The sequence below is a fragment of the Borostomias antarcticus genome (genome assembly GCF_949987555.1).
Source record: "Borostomias antarcticus genome assembly, chromosome: 14".
Taxonomy (NCBI): Eukaryota; Metazoa; Chordata; class Actinopteri; order Stomiiformes; family Stomiidae; genus Borostomias; species Borostomias antarcticus.
Window position 1 is genome coordinate 18,825,624 of NC_140247.1, and position 20,000 is coordinate 18,845,623.

Here is a 20,000-nt window from a genome sequence, read left to right on the forward strand (position 1 = left end):
GCAATTGCAGGATGCACGCACATGACACACCACACACACACACACACACACACACACACACACACACACACACACACACACACACACACATACACAGAGAGAGTGAGGTACTGTAGGCTAGGAGATCTGAAGTCTCCAAACCACAAAGTTTGCTCAGGTTCAGGATTTCCTGTCTCAAATGTGTCATGTCGTCGCTCTGTTCGACGGTGCTTTGGTTAGGGTTCGGTCTCACAAGCATACTCCGCTCTGCCCAAATGCACCTATTTGCAGAACATCTACATTTGAAAAATCGTGTTTACAAAAAGCATGTGTGTGCGTGCGCGCGCGCGCGTGTGTGTGTGTGTGTGTGTGTGTGTGTGTGTGTGTGCCCCCAGGAGAAAGAAGGAGCGTTCATGGTGCGTGATTCCAGATACACAGGCCTCTACACTGTATCAGTCTTCACCAAGGCTCCAGGGTAACTCTGCCTGTACTGTGCCTGTGTCTGTACTGGGCCTGTGTCTGTACTGGGCCTGTGTCTGTACTGTGCTTGTCTGTACTGTGCTTGTCTGTGCTGGGCTTGTGTCTGTACTGTGCTTGTGTCTGTACTGGGCTTGTGTCTGTACTGTGCTTGTGTCTGTACTGGGCTTGTATGTACTGTGCTTGTGTCTGTACTGGGCTTGTGTCTGTACTGTGCTTGTGTCTGTACTGGGCTTGTGTCTGTACTGGGCTTGTGTCTGTACTGTGCCTGTGTCTGTACTGTGCTTGTGTCTGTACTGTGCCTGTCTGTACTGTGCCTGTGTCTGTACTGGGCTTGTCTGTACTGTGCCTGTGTCTGTACTGGGCTTGTCTGTACTGGGCTTGTGTCTGTACTGTGCCTGTGTCTGTACTGTGCTTGTCTGTACTGTGCTTGTGTCTGTACTGGGCTTGTGTCTGTACTGGGCTTGTCTGTACTGGGCTTGTGTCTGTACTGGGCTTGTGTCTGTACTGTGCTTGTGTCTGTACTGGGCTTGTCTGTACTGGGCTTGTGTCTGTACTGTGCCTGTGTCTGTACTGTGCTTGTCTGTACTGTGCTTGTGTCTGTACTGGGCTTGTGTCTGTACTGGGCTTGTCTGTACTGGGCTTGTGTCTGTACTGGGCTTGTGTCTGTACTGGGCTTGTCTGTACTGGGCTTGTGTCTGTACTGGGCTTGTGTCTGTACTGGGCTTGTGTCTGTACTGGGCTTGTCTGTACTGGGCTTGTGTCTGTACTGTGCCTGTGTCTGTACTGTGCTTGTCTGTACTGTGCTTGTGTCTGTACTGTGCTTGTCTGTACTGTGCTTGTGTCTGTACTGGGCTTGTGTCTGTACTGTGCTTGTCTGTACTGTGCTTGTGTCTGTACTGTGCTTGTGTCTGTACTGGGCTTGTGTCTGTACTGTGCTTGTGTCTGTACCGTGCTTGTGTCTGTACTGTGCTTGTGTCTGTACTGTGCTTGTCTGTACTGTGCTTGTGTCTGTACTGTGCTTGTCTGTACTGTGCTTGTGTCTGTACTGGGCTTGTGTCTGTACTGGGCTTGTGTCTGTACTGTGCTTGTCTGTACTGTGCTTGTGTCTGTACTGTGCTTGTGTCTGTACTGGGCTTGTGTCTTTACTGTGCTTGTGTCTGTACTGTGCTTGTGTCTGTACTGTGCTTGTGTCTGTACTGGGCTTGTGTCTGTACTGTGCTTGTCTGTACTGTGCTTGTGTCTGTACTGGGCTTGTGTCTGTACTGTGCTTGTGTCTTTACTGTGCTTGTGTCTGTACTGTGCTTGTCTGTACTGTGCTTGTGTCTGTACTGTGCTTGTGTCTGTACTGGGCTTGTGTCTGTACTGTGCTTGTGTCTGTACTGTGCCTGTGTCTGTACTGTGCCTGTGTCTGTACTGTGCTTGTGTCTGTACTGTGCCTGTGTCTGTACTGGGCTTGTGTCTGTACTGTGCTTGTGCGTTTGTGTATGTGCATAATGTGCTTTGACTGAGTCGTAAAGTGTATGTGCTTGTATGGTGTGCTTGGTGCATATTGCTACTGTGATACCTGTGCGTTGATTTTGTGTGTTTTAGTGCATATTTTTATTGTATGACCTGTGTTTTGTCCGTGGGTGAGTATGTTTTGCTTGTCTTTACTCTGCTGACTTGTCTGTTCCAGTGCATATTCCTCTTATCACCTGTGCGTCTCTGTCCATGCGTTACAATGTTCTCTATGTCTGCACGGTGTCCATGTGCTAAAAGTGTGTATCAGGGTTTTAGATTTTACTGTGTTGTGTGTTAAGGACTACAGATGGAATGTAGCTTTTAGCAAAATCTGGCGCGCCCATCTTTTTGTTTCATGCAAACATTTAATGTACGTGCACATTGTCCTATTAAATAAACTTAAACTAAACTAAACTCACTACCAGCTGGGTAGCTCACTGACGACGACAACTTCAACACAGCACAGCGTGGCGTAGATGACACTTCCCTTATTGAATCTTTTGATATAAGGCTCATTAATCATGTACTGGTCTTGGTAGTGGGTTAGGATGAACTGAATTCAGATGTTTATTGCACCTACCGACTGATAATAATCCTTTATTGAAACAGAACAGAACTAGTGAACATAGACACGCCATACACGCTCTAGATCAGGGGTGGCCAACCCGCGGCTCGCGAGCCGCATGCGGCTCTTTGCCCGTCAATGTGCGGCTCCTCCATCCATCCCCCCAAAAAAGTTGGCTTGCGGCTCTTCCATCCTATCATTAAACAATACATTCATTCATTCCATAAGAACGTTTCTCTCTCTCTAGTTTCGCTGTGCATTTCCCGCCCATTTTAGTTTATTGCAGATTTGTCATAAAATCATGATTCGTTTCGCTAGTGAGGAAGTCGCGTGAGAACCACTTCAAACCGATCATTTAGGTAGCAAATCACCTTGGTAACAAAATTATTAGGTGCGTTTACATGGACGGTTTGAATCGGTTTCAAATAGGTTTGGAAGACCAAACCGATTGAAAATATGTAATATAAACACCTCAATCCGACTGAAATGCCCCAACCCGATTGAAATTCCAATCGCTTTCAAGGAGGTAGTTTAAACCTTTTCGAAACCGTTTGGTCCGTCATGTAGCCTATACTACCTTGAAACGGATTGATGCTGCGTTCTGCGTTCATTCTGCGCATGTTCAAGACTTGACTAATCAAGGCACGCTCGACAGTTCCGTAGTCAGCTGTTTGTAACCATCGTAACGCAATCACCCACGGCTGCGTGCGCGTTCGAAACATTTGTTTCGTTGTCTCATGTAAACATCCAACCAGTTTACTTTGTATCCCATGTATACGCTCAAGCTGAAATCAGCTAGAAATCAACCAGATTGAAAAATATTTGTCATGTTAACGCACCTATTGTTAACAAAATAATTTTCTTTGCGTGGGTCATTCTCTTTTACGACAAAAGCTAACGTAGCCTAGGCTACTGTACACAACCAAAGAATGGCTGGAAAGAAATGCGCAGCGAAAAGAAAATATGAAGACGAACACAGGACATTTTTTACCCGAGTGGGGAGAGTAATTTTTTCTTCATAGAACGTAATGGTAAGCCATTCTGTCTGATATGCCAGACATCATTGGGACATTTCAAAGCCTCTAATCTCCAGCCCAGTCCAACCTAACCCAGCCTAACCCAGTCCAGCCTAACCCAGTCCAGCCCAGCCTAGCCCAGCCTAACCCAGCCCAGTCCAGCCTAACCCAGCCCAGTCCAAAATATATTATGTCAGAAAATATCTTGTTGTATGTATTCATTTTAAATAAATTAACTTTAAATGTATATTTAATGGACAATAATGTTTTTCTTCTTATTTTAGACTGGGGTGCCTTGGGATTTTAAGTACTTATGAAGGGTGTGGTGACTGAAAAAAAGGTTGAGAAACGCTGGTTTATATGGTGTGGCTCTGGGTGGTACCACAGTCATTTTTGTGGCTCTTAGTCTCTGACTGGTTGGCCACCCCTGCTCTAGATTATCAGTTGAATAGAGGGTTTTCACGGCCCGTCATCAGTCGGCCATGTTGGAGGTTTCAGGCTACTGAATGTAGATAACTAGCTAGATAGATAGGTCTATCTATCTGTCTATTGATCGATCGATCGATCGTTAGCCTAAACCTAAGCTTAAACCTCCAACATGGTAGGTCGTGAAAACCCTCTATATAGATAAAGATCTTCTCTGTACTGACCTATATTCCCTACATGCCTATCACATGAAGTGTTGTTTCTCCAGACGTATGTGTTTACCACAGGTACTGTACCTACCTACTGTAGTACATCTCCTGACATGCTCTCTCCTGGCTCTGGCTGCAGGTCGAGCGGGGAGAAGAACCCTCGGGTGAAACACTACCAGATCAGACAGGCCCAGACCCAGACCCAGACCCAGACCCAGACCCAGACCCAGGACCAGGACCAGGACCAGGACCAGACCCGCTTCTACCTGGCCGAGAAATACCTGTTCAGCACAATTCCTGAGCTCATCCAATACCACCAGCACAACGCTGCAGGTCGCACTGCTGCCCGACTTGCACACGTACACACACACATGTACACACACACACACACACATGCATACACACACACATGCACGCACGCACACACACACACACGCATACACACACACACGTGCGTGCACACACACACAGATGAAGATCACTGTGGGTGATCAATTAACAGGGCTCATGATCGTTAATTCACTTCAATCTATTGGTTAATTAATGTACAGTAGAAGCTGCATAGCTTCAAGCATTTACAGTACCTTTTTCAACTCAATGCAAATCTCTGACCTAACATTATGTATGTGTCTGTGTGTGTGTGTGTGTGTGTGTGTGTGTGCGTGTGTGTGTGTGTGTGTGCACGCGTGTGTGTGTGCGTGTGTGTGTGATCCCCACAGGTCTGATCACACGCCTAAGACATCCTGTATCTCTTGGCAGACAGAGCTCTCTGAATTCCTCTGAACTATCAAGAGGTTAGAGGCTTGATGAATACCACCAATACACTCCATCTAAATAACCACGTGAGGAACCACGCCTTGTCCTGTAGCAAGTAATTGACATGTCTTACCGAAGTGACTGGTGATGTAACTGACACACAAATGAGTAACCAGTCACCTCCCAGGCCACACGCCCCATGTGTACACAAAACTGTTTTTGTCCACGAAAACCAGGAAAATAAGCACAGATGTAGCTTGACTACTCCCAGCCCTTGGGCCTTCTCGTCAGCCTTTTATCTGCCAGGTCAATGGGATTGTGGGTAGTGTAGTTCTCCGGCTGTATCATCCCTGTGCAGGTGAGTGGGAGGTGGACCCCGCGGAGCTGAGCATAGGAGAGGAGCTGGGCAGCGGCCAGTTTGGGCTGGTCCTCCGGGGAAGCTGGAGAGACAGGGACGTGGCCGTGAAAATGGTGAGAGAGGGAGCCATGTCTGAGGAGGACTTCAAAGAGGAGGCCATGGTCATGACGTAAGCTCACTTCATTTCATCCCTCAGTGGTGATTCCGTTCCGTTCGTTGGTTTTGAGTGTGTTTCAAGGTTATTATAGTTAACGAAAACTAACTAAAAAACTAAAATTAGGTGTGAAAAAAGATTTTAGTTAACTGAAATAAGAATAAAAACTAGGCTTTACAAAAAAAAAGATAACTAACTAAAATTGTATTGTGTGTTTCAAAACTAACTAAAATAAACTAAAATTATAGAGTAATTAGTTAAATGTCCTTACTTTTTAGTACTTTTATTATTTTGGGTGGATATGAAATCTATCCTCCATTTTTTTTTTGCTGTGCCCCTGTGCAGAAGTAACCTGACGTGCGCCAGATGCTTTGCACTAAAACTAATACTGAAACTAATAAAAACAAAACTAAAACTAAACATTTTCAAAAAACAAAAACTAATCTAAACTAGCAAACCTGCTTTAAAAATTAATTACAACTAAACTAAAATTGAAAATAAAAAGTTAAAACGATATAAAAATAAAAACTAATGAATGAAAAAAGCTAAAACTATAAACTATTATAACCGTGGTGCGTTTAGGAGTTGCCTCATTGAACACATTCAAGTGACTCCGCCACATCGTCATGCTCCATCTGAACCGTTTGCTCTCCTCTCCATCTCAACCGTTTGCTCTCTTTCTATCTGTGTGTGTGTGTGTGTGTGTATGTCTGTGTTGCAGGAGGTTGTCCCACTCTAAGCTGGTCCAGCTCTATGGCGTATGTACCCAGAAGTCCCCCATGTGTCTGGTGTGTGAGTTCATGGACCATGGCTGCCTGTCAGATTACCTCCGGACCAATAGGGGGTGCCTGTCCCAGGACATGCTCCAGGGGATGTGTATGGATGTCAGCGAGGCAATGGCCTACCTTGAGAGCTCCAACTTCATCCACAGAGACCTGGTACTCTCGTTAAGAGACAATTCATTAATTAATACATTTGTATTAGCGTGGGTCATCCTAGATGACCTACCCCTTACGAGATCATTTGATACATTTTTCTTCACACACACACACACACACACACACACACACACACACACACACACACACACACACACACATCATCAGCAGCAGCACAGAACACTCAACATAGCATAGTCCTAAGAGTCACAATCAGTGACATTTACAGCATGACGTTGAAATGTGGTCTGCTGTTGATACTCAGTGGTGATTAAACGTCATCCTGTCGTACAGGCTGCCAGGAACTGCCTGGTGTCAGAGAAATATGAGGTGAAGGTGTCAGACTTTGGCATGGCAAGGTAAGACCCTGAGAAATAGGACCCATCTCCCACTGACCACTCACTCCTCTGAACCCCTTTATCAAGTGGCCACTTGCTATCATGCGTGTTCTAGAATGTTTAGTTTTAGAATGTCCTTCGTATACGATTTGGCGTTCTTGGAACATTTGACGTTCAAAATTGCAAAAAACGTCTCATCTGTTGAAATTGAACCTACGTAAATATGATTCTCTCCTTTTCCAGGTTTGTTCTGGACGATCAGTACACCAGCTCTCTGGGCTCCAAGTTTCCTGTGAAGTGGTCCGCTCCTGAGGTCATCAAATACTCCCGGTTCAGCAGCAAGTCAGACGTCTGGTCCTTTGGTATGTGTGTCTGTGGGTTTATTCTCATTGATATGTGTTGATTCTAGTGAGGTATTGAACAGTCAAAGGTAAGGCTGGGTTTAAAAAATCGATTCTGAATCATTTGATTCAGAATCGATTCATTAATCCCAAAATCGATCTTTTATTGGCAGTCATGTAATTACTGTAAGGTTACAGCTAAAAAAAAAAACAGGTTTTAGTAACACTAACCGAATCGATATTGAATCGAATCGAATCGAATTGAATCGTGATAATCGATTCTGAACCTTGTGAATCGGAATCGAATCGATTCTTGAAATTCAAGTCGATATCCAGCCCTAGTCAATGGCCAGAGAGGAAAGTAGATGTCGCAACTGAACTGTAGATCAGATCAATTATCTTATTCAGGATAACAGCACATGGATTCAGGTCAGTCACAGAGAAACGCTTTGGCAGTCTACGTTCCCTGATCAGACAACATGGTGTTCAGTCTGTCCCACCTTTATAGTCGGTGGTCTGTACCTATATACAGTACATACTGTAGTTTCAGTCCAATGGCTAGAGTTCTCTCCAACTATGACCGTATACACCAGTGGGCAGTGAGCTTCTTATGGATGAACACTTGATCTCCTCCAGACACCTGACCATGACCAACGAAGGCATGGATTCTGTATGTTCTTGTGCTGAGAATAGCCAGGGCACTTGAGACAGAAAAACCTCTTATCACTCTTGTACACGACTGTCGACTGTTAAGACAGTTTATTGAATTCTGAATGAACCCTCTCCTCTCCTCCTCCTTCATCCTCTCCTCTTCTACCCCCCCATCTCCGCTCCTCCCAGGCGTGTTAATGTGGGAGGTGTACACCGAGGGCCGGCAGCCCTATGAAAACCGCACCAACACGGAGGTGGTGGAGTCCCTGAACGCTGGTTTCAGGCTGCTGAAGCCCCGGCTGGCCCCCCAGTCCGTGCACCTGCTCATGGAGTGGAGCTGGAAGGAGGTGGGCGTGGCTGGGGGGCGGGGCGGTGGGGGGTGGCGGGGGGGAGGGGCCTTAGAGAAACAGTTTAGCCTGTACGGTATCTGGAGATCTGATTGTCGTCTGTCTCTGTCTCTCTCTCTCATTCTCTCTCTCTGTCTCTGTCTCTCTCTCTGTCTCTGTCTCTCTCTCTGTCTCTCTCTGTCTCTCTCTGTCTCTCTCTCTCTGTCTCTCTCTCTGTCTCTCTGTCTCTCTCTCTCTCTCTCTGTCTCTGTCTCTCTCTCTCTCTCTGTCTCTCTCTCTCTCTGTCTCTCTCTCTCTGTCTCTCTCTCTCTCTCTCTCTGTCTCTCTCTCTCTCTCTCTCTCTCTCTCTCTGTCTCTCTCTCTCTCTCTCTGTCTCTCTCTCTCTGTCTCTCTCTCTCTCTGTCTGTCCAGAAACCTGAGGATCGTCCATCTTTTGCTCTTCTGCTGCATGAGCTGGCCAACCTGTCAGCGCCCTGAGCCCCAGCCAGACAGGCCGTTTATTCATCATCTACATGGAGAATGATAGTAATTGTGTACAGACGTATGAGTATTTATGCTATTTATTAATTTTGCCTCCTTATACAGTACTGTAGTAGTAGTTCTAATCAAACTTTTGTCCAGAAATTGTGTAACTGCATTGATTCCTGTGTGCAATGACAAAATAAAGTCTATGTAGTCTAAATACAGTACATACTACATACTTAAAGCTACAGTTTGTAACTTTTGCACTACTAGTCTGCCACAGGCTTGCTTCAAATTAGCATCAAGGGAAAATTTCATCCAATTTAAATTCAGTCTGCTTCACACTCAGAGTTTGTGGGTTTGGCTACCCCCATACTTGCCTCGTGAGAGCATCCTGATCTCACACGTTTATTTGCAGTTTGCCTTTGCAGATGAGTCTGGGCTTTCCCCTATCTCAAACCATTATTCTCCGGCCAATCAGGGACTGTGTTTTGACTGCTGTTCTGCCCCCCAGTAGAACGTAGCCCCTGAGTTAGCCCGGTAAACCAGACTCATCGCGATTTTTTGGGGGGGATGTTTTCACTATGAGTCTGGACTTTCACCCACTCAGAGCGATTTGAGTGGGTGGGAGTTCTTGCCTTGACAGACGAACTCCTTCAGCGTAACAAAACATAGTTCAAACCTTTGCCAAATCCGGTCAGAAGAATGGCGAAAACGTCTTTTCCGCTTAGAAACTCTGCATACTCTTGTTCTTCTTTACTTGTTATTTAGTCTATTTCTGCAATAACTTCACTGATGGCTGTGTTTATTTTTCTAACGTTAATGTTACCGCTCGTTGCTTCGGGAGCTGCCATTACTGTTCTACTACAGTACTCCTGTATTTCGTGTTATCATCTACAGGAACCAATCAGGGACTGGGGGCAGAACAGCAGTTAAAATGCAGTCTCCTGATTGGTGCCCCATTTTTGGGGAAAACAATTAAAGTTTCTTAGAGTTTCACGGAGGAAAATATTTTTTTTGTCATTCTTCCGACTGGATTTGATAACCGTTTTGTTACACTGATTGGCTGAAGGAGTTAGTCTGTCAAGGCGAGTACTCCTTCAAGATAGGGGGAATGCCAGACCGATCTGTCGAGGTAAATTGAAAGTGAGCTTGAGATGATCTCACGAGGCTACACCGATAATCCAACCCCGCTGTGGGAGATTTTTTGGACTATTTTTGGGATAACTGGATGTTATAGAAGCTATGTAAAAATGTGGTAATTACCCATTATATATTAGGCTATACTTTGCATGTATTTACCAGGTAAATATTTAGTTTTTTCAGACGGACAGAAGGTGGTATAATGGGTTAAGCACTGGACAAGCCAGCCACACACATAAGCCAGGCTGGGCCTGGCCTGGTTTCAGCGTAGTTCCTAACACCAAATTTTAGAATTGCTGTAGCCAAACATCTGTCTACCGATACACAGTTTTCACTGAGGAGCTCAATCACTCTCAATATATCATTGCAATAGAGATATATTTAAATAATTTAATATTTAAACGTAACAAAATCGTACATACTGTAGATGTAATATATTATTTATGTGTTCCTGTTGTGTCTGATGATGTATATGTCTGTAAGTAGATACTGGTTTTGTCCTTTAGAGGGCGCTCACTAGCCATGCTTTCCCTCTCGTCACCTCACTGCACATGTGGACTCTGCTCTACAACCTACATGTGTTCTGCATTTGAAGTTACCATCCCCCTACAGTTTTAGGGTTACATACTCCTTGAACACAAGATTAAACAAAACACAACACAACATAGCCTATTTCTGACCACAAGATTCAACACAAGGTTAAAGGGATAGTTCACTGAAGATGAGGCTTGTTTTTGCTTAGTAGGCTAGATCTGCATCCTTCCGCTACACACAAATCAGTCTTCCTCGATGATAATGCCATTACTGTAGAACTGCGACTTACAATACTCATCTGCGACTGTCTGACACAGATATCAATGTATTACCGAACCCAGGAAGTAAAGTTTCCTGTACGTAATCTATTGATCTCGTCATAGCTCTATATAAGTGCTGTCTGGTGTAGCCATGGATGTATTCATAGCCAGACCATGGGTTTGACCCAGTGCATGTGTCTCATCCGCGCATGGTTCACACAGACATCAGATGCAGCTCTGTGGTGTCTCGCGCTGTGGTTGCAGTTTGCACATGGCCTCGCATGCGACCTGCGTTACTGTGACAACCAGGCAGACAGGGCACACGGCGCTGGCATAGCAATGGCCTAGGAAGCAGGCGGGGGAAAAGTCTGCTTAGAACCTTTTATAACAGTAGTGGAACCCTATGTAAAAGGTTCCAGGTGGAATCCTCTTCAGAAAAACGTTCTCAAAAAACGTTTTGAGTTCCAAAAAGCATCTTCCACGGTTCTGTGAGGGGCTGCAGCGGTCAAATTGACTTTTTTTTTAGTGTGGATAAACAGCATCTTCATCAAAGCAATGGAATAAGCAATGGAATGAAGGATGAGCCATAACCAGATTAGATCATGATTTATAGCCTAGCCTATGTGTTCCTTTTTCTAAGCTACTCAACTAATGGGATACTGGTGATACTTTCTCTACACATGTCGTTTCTACACATGCCCCTTCGTGAGCTATAACCACAGCCATCTGCCTTTTCAATGTGAAGTCAGGCGAAGTGGGTTACTGTGTTGAAAATGCCTTTAGCCTGCAAAGTCCATGGAATTAGCCTACCCAATCTATGTCTATATATATATATATATGTATATATATATATAAAGAGAGAGAGAGAGAGAGAGAGACAGACAGACAGAGAGAGAGAGACAGAGATACACAGACAGACAGAGAGACAGAGACAGACGACAATCAGAACTCTCTCTCTCTCTATATATATATATATAGAGAGAGATGATGATATATATATATATATATATATATATATATATATATATATATATATATATATATATATATAAAGTTGGCGACGCTTCCTTCCCTAGCTGAATTTAAACAGCTATTGTCTGGCTATTGTGTTTCTAATTGTAACTGTTTTAGCTGATTTTATCTCTGTTGTATGTAATTTCTCTGTATCCCTGTTGTATGTAATTTCTCTGTCTGTACACTCGTCATCTCTGGAAATGAGGGAAACCTCAGAGATTTTTCGCGTCTAAATAAAGGTTTAAATAAATAAAATAAAAAAATATATGTAGCCCAGGGGAAAAAGGAGGAAATAATAGGCCTATAAACACTAAAAGATGGATAAGTGATGCTCTGTCCTTGTGACTCATGGGTCCCTCCAACCCTGTGTGACTGTCTCTTTAAGAAAATGCACTTGCAGCCATTTTCTCCTCTTTGTGTGGGGTGGATTAGCGGATAGGCACTGGCTACAACGAGAGCATCAATCGGAGAAAAGGCGAGAAAAAAGACTCGTTAATTATTGGATTGCAGTCGCGGAGTGCGACATTGTCCGCCCGTCTTCACTGGACGGACATGCAAGTTGCAGGTATGTGCAAATGTAACCAGAGCGCTCAGCAAAGATGTGCGAGGCTGCGCTTGTCGACGGGGCAGGGAGAAGCAGCGACGTGAGGACCAGAAAACCTGACCGTGTGTGCTAGAGGGTTTTCCTTTGCATAGCGCACCATCCTTTAATTTACAAGGGGATATCTAGCACGCAAGCTACAGTTGTTTGTTCGGCAGTAATAAACGCACCAGATTTGATCATTCATTTAAGTTGGGTAGGCTACCTCTCATTCCGATGAATGGGATCCCGTTATCTCGCCATTGCCTAGTGGAAATGTCATCATACACCGAGAGAGATGGGTGGGGTAAAGAGGATAGCCAGTGGTTGTATGGCAAGAAGATGCGCTTTCCTCCTTAAAAAAAACAAAACATAAAAACTGATAATTTATTAAATGTTGCACAGGATTCGTGTAGACGTGAACGGTGTATGTATGAATAATTCACCGTTTGGAATACTAAAAGGCCAATATATATTGGCTAACGCTAGCTTATCGCTCCTAGCGTTTTAACGAAGCATTTCCCTCCAGCGTTATATCAAGTGAACTTTATTACCCACTTCACACCTAGCAGTCTGGTCATAAAATCAACAATGTAGCAAGCGTCGCGTTAACAGCCGGCGATACATTGTATTTGAGAGAAAGGCTATCTCGTCAATTGGCGACATTCGGGCCCGTTAAAGCAACTCGAATGACAGACAGGTGCACCCACTTCCGTTTCTGCCCGTTACTCAAGCTGTGCATCGCGTCAGAGTATAGCGATTCATAGTGACGTCCACTGTTTTATCATGCTGACATGTTCCCCAAGGAGGTAGATCTGGCAGCCATCAAATTAATGTCCTTGTTCAGAAGACACTGTCAGTCAAATAGCTTTTTCTATAGCCTACCATCATCCTACACCTGTGCGATACTGTACATAGAATATCGTAGCCTGCTGGTGGTGTTTTCAGATCTAAAATGAGACTCCATTGACATGTTGTCTGTTAAATATTATCCCAGTATTGTCATCACTGTGAACAGACTGGCCTACAGCTGGCTGAATGTTTGGCTTTTCATCAATCATAGGCTATAATAACCGACCACAACTAGGATAACGTTCTGACTTATTAGGAGATCAATAGAATTAAACCATATCTCAACGTTCTAGTCTCTTCTAGTCTCAACGTTCTGTCACTGTTGCGTGGTCATGTGATCAAGCTTAGCCCCCTAGGTCATATGCATATGAGGTGCATTGTAGTCAGTTGGAAAGGTCATGACATCATGGGGGGGTTCCCCTATAGTTAGTGGGACAACCAGCACAAATTCCTCATCCTTTGCCGAGGACACAGGCAGATCCTGTGTATTCCATCTGTGCTTGTATGTTTTTCCGTGCCTAATTTTTATTTGGTGTGTGTTTGTGTGTGTGTTTGAGAGAGAGAGAGTTTTATTCGAACTGTGTGTGAGTGTTTTAGTTGGACGGTGGTTTAGCTGGACTATGTGTGTGTACATGCGTGTGTGTGTGTGTGTGTGTCTTTGTGTGTTTCATTTGGTCTGTGTGTGTGTGTGTGTTTAGGAGGATTACTCTATACGTTCAGGATTCCTTTTCTCCTCCACCAATCAGAGTGTGAAGAGGATGGTCACACATTACGAGAATGGCCCTAGGGGAGCCCATTGAGTGGTGTGACCCAGACCTGACACACTTTCTCTCTCTCTCTCTCTCTCATTCTCTCTCTCCCCTCTACCCCCATTCTCTCCATCTTTCTCACTGTGTCTCCCTCTGTCTCTTTACATTCTGTTTTCTTTCTCCACCCAATCTCATATCTTTATCTGCTCTCACTCTCACCCTAGCGTCTCTCCATCCTCCCAGTCCTCCTGTCTCTCCATCCCTCTCCCCCTCTTCTTGGAGACACGCTGCTCCCTCGGTTCGGGGCAGGCGATGAGAGAAGCCTGGTCTGGATGGAGATGGCCACACTGGCCTTCTTCCTCCCTCCTCCCACTCCCTCCCTCCCTCCCCTGCTTTCCTTCCTACCACCATTACTCCCTCTCTCAAGGTCTGTGTGGTTAGCAGCGCTACGTTTGATAAGCATATTTCAGACTGCTCTTCTGGTCTTCTTGTGCTTCATTCCATTGTTACATTTCCCCTCAGGGATCAATAAAGTTGCTATCTATCAATCGATCAATCGATCAATCGATCAATCGATCAATCGATCGATCAATCGATCGATCGATCGATCGATCGATCGATCTAACTATCTATCTATCTATCTATCTATCTATCTATCTATCTATCTATCTATCTATCTATCTATCTATCTATCTATCTATCTATCTATCTGTCTTATCTATATCTGTCTTATCTATCTGTGTATCTGTCTACCTGTCTGCCTGTCTGCCTGTCTGTCTGTCTGTCTGTCTAGTCAAAGTCAACTTTATTTATATAGCACAGTTCATACAAACAAATGTAGCGCCAAGTGCTTTACAGAATAATTAAAAACAGTTAAAATACTAGATAAAAATAAGAAAATAAAACAAGACAAATCATGTTTCAGAGTTAAAAATAGTCTTTAAAAACTTGGTCGGCATAGGATCAAGAGGACATGTAGGCTAGATGACTTAAGTTGTCACAACTTAGGATAGTCCTACAGTCCATATTCAGTGACACAATACACTCGTTATAAGACATTATCACTGGACCAGGGGTATCACTGGACCAGGGGTATCACTGGGCCAGGGGTATCACTGGACCAGGGGTATCACTGGACCAGGGGTCTCACTGGAGCAGGGGTATCACTGGACCAGGGGTATCACTGGACCAGGGGTCTCACTGGACCAGGGGTATCACTGGACCAGGGGTCTCACTGGACCAGGGGTCTCACTGGAGCAGGGGTATCACTAGACCAGGGGTATCACTGGACCAGGGGTCTCACTGGACCAGGGGTCTCACTGGGCCAGGGGTATCACTAGACTAGGGGTATCACTGGGCCAGGGGTATCACTGGACCTCTGTAGTCTGACTTGGTCTTGGTCTTGCAGGCATAACACAGGAATGCAGAGGGAATGGAAGGTCCAGTGTGTGTGTGTGTGTGTGCGTGTGTGCGTGCGTGCGAGCGTTCGTGTGCGTGCCTGTGTCTTTGTGTGTGTGTGTGTGTGTGTGTGTGTGTTTGTGTGTGCGCGCGCGTGTGTGTGCGCATGTGTGTCTGCCTGTGCGCGTCTGTCTGTGTGTGTTTCCAGGAGACACAAGAGACCCAGAGAAAGAGGCGCCTCAGTGTGGGAAAGTTTACCCAGTCAACCCAGGGCCCGGCACCGGGTTCTGATGAACAGAGGGGGGTTCAGTAGCTCTGGGTCCCCTTGTCTGACAGACAGACCCCTCACTGACCAAGCCTGCCTGCTGTAGACAAACAGGCAGCTCGCCCCGTTTGAATAGCTCACTGAGAGCTGTGTAAACGCGTTGTCAGGCTACAGTACATCGCTAGCCAATGTCTCTTTCATGTAGCCAAAGCCAACAGCAAGTATTCGAAAGGCCTCACTCATCGGGTCGGCCCTAAAAAAACAGGTCGGTCTGCTTCTGAAGCCGGGAAATGCTTATGCATCTAAATTAGGCTAAGTACAGTAAGTGGCGATGCTGTATCTTTGGTATCAGTTGGTAGTACCTCTTTTAGAAGCTACACACACTCCACCTACATGCAGCTAGATGTCAAGAGTTAGCTGTGGTCTCAGAGGTGGTGATTGCAAACACTACCAAGTGTGACTGTTTGATCGGGAACAGGAAGCTCCACCCCCTCTACTACATAACTTCTCAACAGAGCGTGACTGTTTGAGTGATCATCACAGTAGGCTGCCTAGTGATAGGTCTTGTGTTTTGCTTAAGGGCTATAATTGCTTTTTAAATAGGACTGACGAGTGGCTTGACATCTTTCTTAATGACTTCAGTAAAATGCAGTTTAAAGCATTGGAACAGTTCCCTATTCAAGCAGGGAACAGTTCCCTGTTCAAATCAGCTGTCCTAAGAGGTAGGCTTGGTGACCCAGTATTTCTTGTTATGCACATGACACGCTGCTTGTGAGCAGGGCTTGCTAGTTCGATTCCTCTGATATCCTGTCTGTGGTTGGCAGTGTTGTTCATTAGAGTTCACTGTGTGTCACAGGTGGGTCGTTGCACTCCCGAGCCCCAGAGTCCGGGGCTTGTGTTTGGTCTGAGGGTGTAGGATCCCCCCTGCTCCCCTCTGCTAACTAGCGCCCACCCTCTTCCACAAGCCTCCGACTCCCATCTCTCCCCTCCCCTCCTCTCCTCCCCCCTCCTCTCCCCTCTTCTCCTTTCCTCCTCCCTCCTCTCCTCTCCCCTCCTCTCTGCTCTCCTCCCCCTCCCCTCATCTCTTCTCCTCTCCTCCTCTCCCCTCTTCTCCTTTCCTCCTCCCTCCTCTCCTCTCCCCTCCTCTCTGCTCTCCTCCCCCGCCTCTCCCCTCCCCTCCTCTCCCCTCCTCTCTTCTCTTCTCCTCTCCTCCTCTCCCCTCTTCTCCCCCCTCCTCTCCTCTCCCCTCCTCTCTGTTCTCCTCCTCCCCTCCTCTCTCCTCTTCTTCTCTCCTCCCCCCTCCTCTCCCCTCCTCTCCTCTCTCCTCCCCTCCTCTTCTCACCCTTCCACTCCTCTTCCCTATTCTCTTCTACTCCGTTCCCTTTCTCTGCCTGGGGAAATTAAGCTGATTATCAGTCATGTCAACCTCTGTCTGATCAGAGGAAAAAAACACACACTCCTGAGAGGCACATGATTCACGGTCTGGCCCGGACACACGCACACACACACACGCACACACACACACGCACACACACACACAGTTTGTCGAGTGGAACTAGCCATTCTGGACACAGATACTCAGACCAGACTAGCCATGAGCATCTCCTGTTGGTTAACCCGACTCAGCAATTCATGTTTTTTTGCAACAGGAAACCTCAATAGTGTTCTGTTAATAATGATGGGCTACACAATACCAACGTGCTTCTTTTACAACATATGTCTCCTAGCCAATATGTTGCAGTTTACACCACTGTTTCTTTCTGCACTCGCTCTGCTTGAATAAGCGTTAGCATACTGTGGACTCACATCTGTCAGACGGTACCTCGCAGGCTGTTTGTGTGTCTCTTTCTCACTAGAACCAGTTTATTGTTTGTCATCGTCATTGTCCTGTCAGGCATGGAACCATAAAGGTTTTTTTGTCCAATGGCATCTGCTGGTTATAGAGAGGATAAAGGCTGATGTATGCTGTCTTAATATATCTTAATAGTATTAAAGGAGTAGTAAAGGGAAAATGCATGTTTAGCCCTGTTTTAAGGTTACTTATACAATGTATACAATGGTTCAGATCAAAACGTTGACAAAACTAGCACTTTTGAGAAAGTCTGATTTGCTACCACCGTTTTGGTCATACAATGGGTGTGGGTGGGCACTGTGAAAAATCATTCAAAAAACATGTTAAACTCTCAATTTCAAAGACAAGAAACTCACAGAGGTGTTAGTTGGCATTCTGACATATAATTCGCCATAAAGTAAGATTCTAGTTCATCTGGAAAGGCTTTTTAAAATATTTAGCATAGAACTATTTAGTCGCAGAACATACGTGTGTAAACTACTAGGTAGCCTAGCAACATAAACAATAACAATAGCTATCGTAAGTAGTTCCGCTTCCTGAATCCCCTCTGCGGATTGATCTACATATCTACAACGGTTGCGTCAATACAAGTCAATGTATTTCATAAAATGATCAATAAAACCCTACAGGATTCATACTTTGCGGCGAATTTGATGTCAGAACACCAACAGACACCAATTACCCCCTCGGTGAGCTTCTTGTCTTTGAAATCGAGAGTTTAACATGTTTTTGAAAGATTTTTCGAGGTGCCCACCCACATCCATTGTATGACCAAAACGTTGGTAGAGCAATTATCAGACTTTCTCAAAAGTGCTAGTTTTGTCAACGTTTTGATCTGAACCATTGTATATGATCATAAGTAACCTTAAAACAGGGCTAAACTTGCATTTTCCCTTTACTACTCATTTAAGATATATTAAGAAAGCATATATCGGCCTTTATCCTTTACCCAGGATCAAGGTTTGTGACGGTTTGTATTAAGTTAATACAAACCGTCACAAACCTTGGTCCTGGGTCTGGGGTTCTGGGTCAGCGGTTCTGGGTCTGGGGTCCTGGGTCTGGGGTTCTGGATCTGGAGTCCTGGGTCCTGGGTCTGGGGTTCTGGGTCTGGGGTCCTTGGTCAGGGGTTCTGAGTATGGGGTTCTGGGTCTGGGGTTCTAGGTCTAGGGTTCTGGGTCAGGGGCTCTGGGGGTCTGGGGTTCTGGGTCTGGGGTTCTTGGTCAGGGGTTCTGGGTCTGGGGTTCTTGGTCAGGGGTTCTGGGTCTGGGGTTCTTGGTCCAGGGTCTGCGTTGTTGTGGTCCAGGTCTGCGTTGTTGTGTGTGTGTGTGTGTGTGTGTAGAAAGAGGAAGGTGCAGGAGGAACTCAGATGTAGAGGAAGTGCCTCTTAAAGAGGAAATGAAACTGAATACCATAGAGGCTCAGTCTAGACCAGGGGCACTCAATACAAATCACAAAGGTCCACAGGTTTCCCCCCCCCCAATAATCCAAACGTCTGTCTTTTAAGAAAACAATTATAACACAAATCACCATTTCCCCATCACCGCCCCCCACCCCAACCAGTTCACACACCCTGCCAACAAAGGTGAATCAAACCATTTCATTTCAACCAAGTCCTGTCCCCTCTCCTCTTCTCCTTCCTCACCTCCTGTGTCCTCTCCTCACCTCCTGTATCCTCTCCTCCTGTCCAATTTCATCCTGTTGATTTTTCTGGTTCTTAGCTCTGAATTCTGAGGAGAGGTCACCTCAGAATGAGTGTTTTGTTTCATAGTGGGGTTTCAAATTGCCACTTCATAAGAGCTACCGTTTCTTGTCATATTAAAGCGCACCAGTTTAGTGCTCGTTGGAGGGAGGATGAAGGCACATTTTTCGATCCATTCATCTGAATTGCGTATTTTCACTGTCGACTTTTCTTTTGGCCACTTTTAAACATGCCATTTTAGCTACACTAAACATAAGCTGAGGCTAAAACTAGCGTCAGGCTAGCTACTAGGTAGATACTAGCTAGCTAACTGCAGATATAACTAGCATCAGGCCAGCTACTAGGTAGCTACTAGCAAGATCAAGTTCAAGGCTTTTATTGTCATGTGTATTATAAAATACAATGAAATGCACTGTGCCCGACACTCTCAGACATCAAGACAGTAAGACATTACAACAATATGACGAGACGTTTACAAAATAAGACATTAAGACACTGTAGACATTACGAAATACAACAATAACACATTAAGACATTACAAAGAGACATAGCTATCTAACTGCAGATGAAACTAACATCAGGCTAGCTACTAGGTAGCTAGCTAGCTAACTGCAGATGGAACTAATGTCAGGCTAGCTACTATATAGTTAGCTAACTGCAGATGAAACTAATGTCAGGCTAGCTACTAGGTAGTTGCTAGCTAGCTAACAGCAGATGAAACTAGTGTCAGGCTAGCTACTAGGTAGTTGCTAGCTAGCTAACAGCAGATTAAACTAGTGTCAGGCTAGCTACTAGGTAGTTGCTAGCTAGCTAACAGCAGATGAAACTAATGTCAGGCTAGCTACTAGGTAGTTAACTGCAGATGAAACTAACGTTAGCTGCGCTGTCAACTCATCTGAGCTGTCAACATGTGTGCTGCTTGCAGCAGAGAAAGCGGATACTTTTGACTGTGATGCAGCGATGTCTCGGAAATAATACTATGAAAGTATAATTTTTCCGACAGTTTGGTTCGGCCCGGAGTCCGGACTTTGAGGATGGATGGTATAGACAACCTGTGACACTTTGTTGAGTGGACGGAATACCCAACGTGTGTGTGTGTGTGTGTGTGTGTGTGTGTGCGTGTGTGCATGTGCA

General features: G+C 45.2%; 2 protein-coding genes across 2 annotated transcripts in view; both read left to right on the top strand.

Annotated features, from left to right (window-relative positions):
* Positions 1–8,626, top strand: part of itk (IL2 inducible T cell kinase) — a gene marked incomplete at its 5' end in the record, with an annotated part of 13,635 nt that extends 5,009 nt beyond the window's left edge. The window contains 9 exons of the mRNA XM_084449157.1: positions 375–454; positions 4,315–4,508; positions 4,895–4,969; positions 5,290–5,458; positions 6,165–6,381; positions 6,676–6,740; positions 6,963–7,081; positions 7,901–8,058; positions 8,470–8,626. Of these exons, the coding sequence (XP_084305283.1) occupies positions 375–454; positions 4,315–4,508; positions 4,895–4,969; positions 5,290–5,458; positions 6,165–6,381; positions 6,676–6,740; positions 6,963–7,081; positions 7,901–8,058; positions 8,470–8,535 (1,143 nt within the window). The 3' untranslated portion in view covers positions 8,536–8,626. The remainder of the gene's footprint in view (positions 1–374; positions 455–4,314; positions 4,509–4,894; positions 4,970–5,289; positions 5,459–6,164; positions 6,382–6,675; positions 6,741–6,962; positions 7,082–7,900; positions 8,059–8,469) is intronic.
* A 3,276-nt stretch (positions 8,627–11,902) lies between these two features.
* Positions 11,903–20,000, top strand: part of cyfip2 (cytoplasmic FMR1 interacting protein 2) — a gene marked incomplete at its 3' end in the record, with an annotated part of 41,158 nt that continues 33,060 nt past the window's right edge. Inside the window, exon 1 of the mRNA XM_084449196.1 lies at positions 11,903–12,036. The remainder of the gene's footprint in view (positions 12,037–20,000) is intronic.